Raw genomic sequence first — 6,741 nt, forward strand, 5'->3', positions numbered from 1 at the left:
GAGACAGGGTTTCTCTGTGGCTTTGGAGCCTGTCCTGGCACTAGCTCTGTAGACCAGGCTGGTCTCGAACTCACAGAGATCCACCAGCCTCTGCCTCCCGAGTGCTGGGATTAAAGGCGTGCGCCACCATCGCCCAGCTAAAACATGGAATTGAAATACAGTAAAACCTGCCATTGCAGCTAACAGACTAGACGTGTCTCGATCACCCCTTTGGATCTTTCCTTCATCCACCTTTCCAACTGTGAGTACTTCTGGAATCCTGCCATATCACCCATGGCAGAACTGGTTAGTGACACTCAGTCCAAGTCTAGAGTTTTCCTTTATTCTGCCTAATAAGAACATTAGCCTTGCTCCAAATTGATAAAACTCCACAAGGAAGAAAGAGAAGGACTCTTTTTGCAGAGAGTTGTGGCCATGAGGTATATACAGATGTCTATAAATCAATGCACTGTGAGATTGAATCAATAAGCTCAAAGATTAAATACTAAGGACAAGTTAATCTTTTTCTTTTTATGAGTGAGGATATTAGAATAAAATCATCTCACTAAAGCAAGCTCTGATTGATTACTCAGGCTTTACTGGCCTTTCAAGATCTACAAGCATTGGTCTCACATACATATGATAAAGGTACTGTCAATTCATTCCTATTGTATGCATCAAATGTCTGAGATGTTGAGAGGTTAAGTAACTTCCAGAATCTGAAAGCAAGTAATAGGAAAATCTACATTTTGACATTGTCCAATCTCATTCCTGTAAAGCATTGAGAAGTCAGGTCCATGTGCAGCTAAACTATCATCTATCATCTATGTATCTATGTATCTATGTATCTATGTATCTATCTATCTATCTATCTATCTATCATCTCTTTATCAAATTTATTACATATTTCCTATAAGGAAGGCTACATTTCTAAACTCAGCTGTACATATCTATCTATCTATCATTTAATTATATCTATCTATCATCTATCAACCATATACCTGATTTCTTCCATCTTTTCTAAGGAAAGACTACCTACCCTTTCTAAATTCAATTGTACTTCCAAGCATGTACAAATATCTCTGGTCAGATGATAAGAACAGTTCAGCTATTTATTTAGAGACACTGGGTAGTAGGCACACTATTTCCCATTGAGCCACATCTTCATTTTCAGATTTTTTCAATGGTCACAAATACCACTTTAATATTTTTCAAAGTTGGCATTTTGCACAAGATGGATTTCTAATGATCCTCACATAGAGACATAGAGGGGCCTTCCGTCAACAATTTAGAAATTTTTAGAAACCTGTCAGAAAATTTTAGAAACCTGCATGAGCTAGCAAAGGCAGACAAACTTTTATACATGCAATCTCCTGGTTGAAATCTGTCATTCTAAGTAAGGGTAGAAAATTACTTAAACCTACTGGCGACATAGGTTAGGTTAGAGTTAAAGCAACGGCTTCACATTTATGAGGTTCTAGATTTTCCCCCAGTAGTGGTTTAAGAAAGAAAGATAAAGAGAGAGAAAATTAACATTACTAAGCAGTGAGCAAGTAAAAGCATACATATAAGTAACAAGTTGTATTTAGGGATGTGTGTGTGTGTGTGTGTGTGTGTGTGTGTGTGTGCGCGCGCGCACGCGCGTGCATGGGATAGCAATTAATGAAAAAAGAGGCCATGAATTTGAAAGAGATCAAGGATGCATACTTGAGAGATTTTGGAAGGAAAAAAGAGAACAGTGTAAGTATCCTATAATCTCAAAAAATAAAAAGAAGCAGTTTTAAAAATAGTAAGTTCAGTACATTTCTGTCTCCACATTTTTCCTTTACTTTCAGTGTGCTGTACCTTATGACCATATACGCTAGAGGAGATGGGTGGTTCAACAATCTTAAAGTGGGGCAAGATTTTACCATAGTTGTTTCCTCTCATATATTACATTCTGAACACAGTTTCCTCTTCCTTCTCCCCTCCCAGACCCCTCCACCTCCGTGCCCCCATTCACTTCTCCGTTCTCTTCCATGGATATCAACCAAACATGACCTATCAAGTTGCAATAAGATTTAGTGCCGGTAGAGGAAAAGGTCCCAACATCAGGAAAAAAAAAAAAAAAGTCAGGGACCGCTCCTGCTCCCACTGCTCGGTGTCCCACAGGAACACCAAGTTACACAACCATAATATGTATGCAAAGGGCCTAGGTTGGTTCCATGTTGGTTTTCCAATTATTGGGTCAGGATTTCTAAGACCCCTGTGAGCCTAGGTTAGTTGATTCTGTGGGTTTTCCTTGGGGCCCTTGATCCCTCTGCTTCCTACAGTCCTTCTTCTCCTTCTTTGTCAGGATGCCCCAAGCTCCACCTAATGTTTGTGTGTGGGTTTCTGCATCTATTTCATCAGTTGCTGGATGAAGCCTCTCTGGTGGCAATTGTGCTAGGCTCCTGACTATGAGTGTAGTAGAACATCATTAGGGATATTTCATTGATTTTTTTTCAGTCCTGTTTGGTTCTATCTTGGGACTCTGGACTAGTCAGCCTCTGCTTCCTGGTAGTAGGTAGGTAGTAGGTAGCTCCCTCTAGAGGCATGGGTCTCAGGCTGGACCAGTATTAGCCACTCCCATAATTTCTGTGCCACCTTTACCCTAGTACATCTTGTAGAAAGGAAAAATTGTAGGTCGAAGGTTTTATGGCTGGGTTAGTGTCCCAATGCCTTACTAAAGTCTTTCCTGGTTATAGGAGATGGCTGGTTTAGGCTCTGTATCCCTCAAACACTAGGAGTCTTATCTACAGTCACCATTTTAGATTCCTGGGAATTTCCATTGTGCTAGGTTTTATAAATGGCAGAAGACCATAAAAATTGAGGAATATCACAGTTTAAATTAATTTTATGCCAGGCTTCTGTCATTTTCAAATTTCATTATCATCTTTTATCACAATTAAGAGCCTTTGGTACAAAAATGTCTTTTTTTTTCTCTTTAAAAATAAGTAATAACTTGTTCTGAAAAAAAACTCATATAAAATGATATACAAATTCAATATTGATTTCTACTATGTATTGATGACATATTTAAGGACTGCACACAAAATCATGAATGAATATAGGATAAACTAAATATTTTCATGAGCAAAATTTGTTTCCAATGGACTATGTATATTCAAAATATTTTCTTTTCAAATTTTTTTAGCAAGTATTCATTGTAGGGGCCCCCAGCATAACACCTTATTGTGTAAAACAGAAGACAGAACCACTATAAAACCTGAATGTAAAATTTATTATTTTGCTGTCATCTAGTGGTAGTAAAGTATATGACATGAAGTATAAAAGTGAATTAAGATCATTATTTTTACATAAATTATGGCTCTGACCTTTCAGATGTATCAGCCTGTGCTACAAGGAGAGAACTATGAATTCCAGTAACTTTTCCAGCTTGACAGACTAAAGTTAACCCTTGTACTAGGATTAATGCTTATTTTTCCACTTTATCTTATAGGTCTCATTTATGAAAATATAAAACAAAATATTACTTTAAAATCTGAGCATCTTCAAAGAAATTGATATAAATGCTGTACTGATTTAGAAAAACTGGTTCTAAATAAAACAATTGGAAAAAGTCTCCAAGAAATATTTTTAATTTCAAAATATAAATACTAAAATTCCCATGTTTCCCCAAAGATTTATAAGAAAATTACACTGGAAATAAGCAAGAAAAAAGTTTGTTCAAATTCAACTTCTGGTGTGGGAGGTCCTTCTATATATGTGTTACTTTTATTGATTAATGAATAAAGCTAGTTTCAGCCAGTGGCTTAAAGGAGTAAAGCTAGGTGGGAAACCTAAACAGAATGCTGAGGGAAAAAAGTGAAGTCAGGGAGAAGCCACATAGCCACTGCTGGAGACAGATGCCTCTGCTGGAGCCTGCTGAAATTTTGCTGGTAGGCCATGACTTCGTGGTGATGCAAAGATTAATGGAGATGGGTTAGTTTAGGATGTAAAAGCTAGCCAATAAGAAGCTAGAGCTAAAGGCCAGGCACTGATTTAATTAATAGAGTTTCTGTGTGGTTTATTCGAGTCTGGGCAGCCAGGAACAAAGGAACAGCCTCCTGCAACACATCTTCGAGAGAGTTATGTATCTATTGCTATCTAAATATACATTAAAATAAGGAAAGGAAAACTAATTTAATGCTAATATGACAAGAATCACAAAAAATGGAAAGAAGTAAAAATAATCAATATACATGAAAACCTCTCAGGCTTCTAGTAATGCAGAAATACAAAGTAGTCGTCTTTAATGTTTTTACATAGATATTGCATATTTGACTCTAACGGTACAGTAGAAAACTCATTTTTGCAGGTCAACTGACAATGTTCCAAATGCCTCCTGACCAAATTCTCCCACTGTTACAGACACATCCCAAATAATGCACACGCCAAAAGATTCTAACTATGATGTTCATCAAAATAATACTTATTGTAAGCTATAACCTGTAAGGTATGTTTAAATTATGGCACTTGAATTTTATAATATGATTATAAATCAAGTTTTAAATTTTTAATGGCTTTAAAAAACTCATATATAAAAATTATCATGATGCAATAACTTAAAAATAAGACCAGATATGATTGTATTATTCTGTATTTTAAAATACTCAAATATTTTCATTGAAAAATAGTATTTCCTTTTGGAGTAACTAGGTGTGTACATACATAATAAGTACACAAATAAAAATAGAAGAGCTGCTGGAAAGAAACATTCAAATGTTTTACGGTTAATCCTTAGAGACAAGATTTTATTTGCTTTATATATTAATTCATACATGTCTCTATTTTCAAATATGTATAGTGAATGCACTTAGGCAACTGAAGGGCTTTTTAAGGCAAAATATTGTTAGAATCCAAAATATTTGGTGAAAATAGATTATAGCCAGGCAGTGTTGGCACACACCTTTAATCCCAGCACTAGGGAGGCAGACTCAAGTGGATCTTTGTGAGTTCGAGGCCAGTTTGTCTACATAGTGAGTTCCAGGATAGGTTACAATGTTACAGAGAAACCCTGTCTCAAAAAAATAATAGTTTATAAGCTTCAAGTGTATAAGCTTCAGTTGTTTAGTAATTGCAGAGGAGAAATAGAATAAGCTAATGAGACATAATGGATCACAAAACTTAATGGCTTCTAAGGTTATAACAGATCTATTGCCTAATTAATTATTTACATCTTTCTCTTGTTTACATTTTTAGGCAAAGAGAGAAGACTATGTTAACTCCAGGACGTTATTGAATTCAAATGAGGTAAACAGCCCTTTTATGGAAAACATTGATAATTCTAATCTTCCTTTTTACCTCGCTCTACTTAGAGCCGGCGTACGTACAGAAGACTTGTACCACTGAGTAGTTATGCTTCATTCTCCTACGGAAATCCAGTAGAGTTTTAAGTTCTTTCTTGGGGTGCTGCTTCCAACAAAATCTCTTAAGGCAGACATAGAACGTCTGGGTATGAATAGAAATAAATGAATAGAAAGTTTCTAAAATCTCTCTGGACCTCCAGCTCCAGGAGTCCAGAGTCTCCTTACTAAGAATATTTTTATCAACTGGAACTGTATTCTCCTTTGCCTAGCTTTGCCAAAATGACCAGAGAGAGCTCATGATAACCAGAGAAGGAAAAGGGTTTTGGACTGCCTCCCTGTCAACCACAAACAAATGTTAATGTGAGAAACTATCTCCTTTGCTCCCAGGCAAACAGCAAAGACTAAAATTAGTGTTGTTATGAAGTGCATTCTTAGATGGTTAGAACGTGTTGCTGCTTCGATATAAACACTTTTCCGTAACATGTCTTTCCTGTTTACATAAGGCTCCAGTGCAAATCCCAGAAACAGAGATCATTCAATAACAGCAACAATGAACAATTTCACAGTGGCAGAACAAACAAGCTCAGAAACTTCAGCCAATAATGCAACAAACTTGCAATGGTTTTGGTGTTTGCGTCTGGTTTGGCAGACTCTTGTTAACTGTGTAGTAATTACACACAAAGCACTGTCTGCCACATTGTGGCTGAACAGGATAAGCCCTGATTCTTGCTGTAGTTCTATGAGCTGTGCAAACCTTAAAAACAACACTTCCTTAACTTGCCTTCCAGCAAAGGAGGTTCCTCATCAAAACCGTCCTCTGAAGGGCACTGTGGATAATAGTCTGAGGTAGCCGCTGGCTGAAAGAGCTGCCCTGCATAACTTGATGACAGGAACATCGCTGGTGGAACAGAAGAGGAAGGCTGAAGCTGCTCAGCGGCTTGTGCTCTAGAAAATTAGAAATGTCTATATTTTACATACAAGAAAGCAATATCCCCACAAATCAAGGAAGGGAAGCACAATCTTCCTCATAAGGAATTCACCTAATTTAAGTTAACTTGAACTCAAATATTTGAAGTAAGGGATGATGAAAAAGCTCCTATAATAATTATCTACAATAACAGTATTAATCAAGCATATGCCCATATGGTGGGCATTGTCCCCCCTTTCTCATCTGAAACTCTATGTGGTCAAGAGTGCACGGTAAATACCATTTTGTAGAAGAATAGAAAGAGTTTCAAAAGTAAATGACCCAAAATGCCAGTACAGGCAGTAGGGTTAAATCTTGGACCTTTCCCAAAGCAATGTGTCTTATCCTCTTAGTGGAGTGGATGGGGGTGGAGTAGCGGAATAAGTGGAGGGGGTGGGAGGAGGGGAAAGAATAGGAACTTGGATTGGTATGTATAATGAACAAAGATAGTTTGTTTTCTTTTTT

General features: G+C 37.0%; 1 protein-coding gene across 1 annotated transcript in view; it reads right to left on the bottom strand.

Annotated features, from left to right (window-relative positions):
• Yipf7 (Yip1 domain family member 7) overlaps positions 1–6,741 on the bottom strand; it is an 18,611-nt gene that overhangs the window by 5,813 nt on the left and 6,057 nt on the right. The window contains exon 3 of the mRNA XM_005359302.3: positions 6,091–6,254. Coding sequence (XP_005359359.2) covers positions 6,091–6,254 — 164 coding nt within the window. The remainder of the gene's footprint in view (positions 1–6,090; positions 6,255–6,741) is intronic.

Source organism: Microtus ochrogaster, linkage group LG1 (genome assembly GCF_000317375.1).
Source record: "Microtus ochrogaster isolate Prairie Vole_2 linkage group LG1, MicOch1.0, whole genome shotgun sequence".
NCBI classification, from domain to species: Eukaryota; Metazoa; Chordata; class Mammalia; order Rodentia; family Cricetidae; genus Microtus; species Microtus ochrogaster.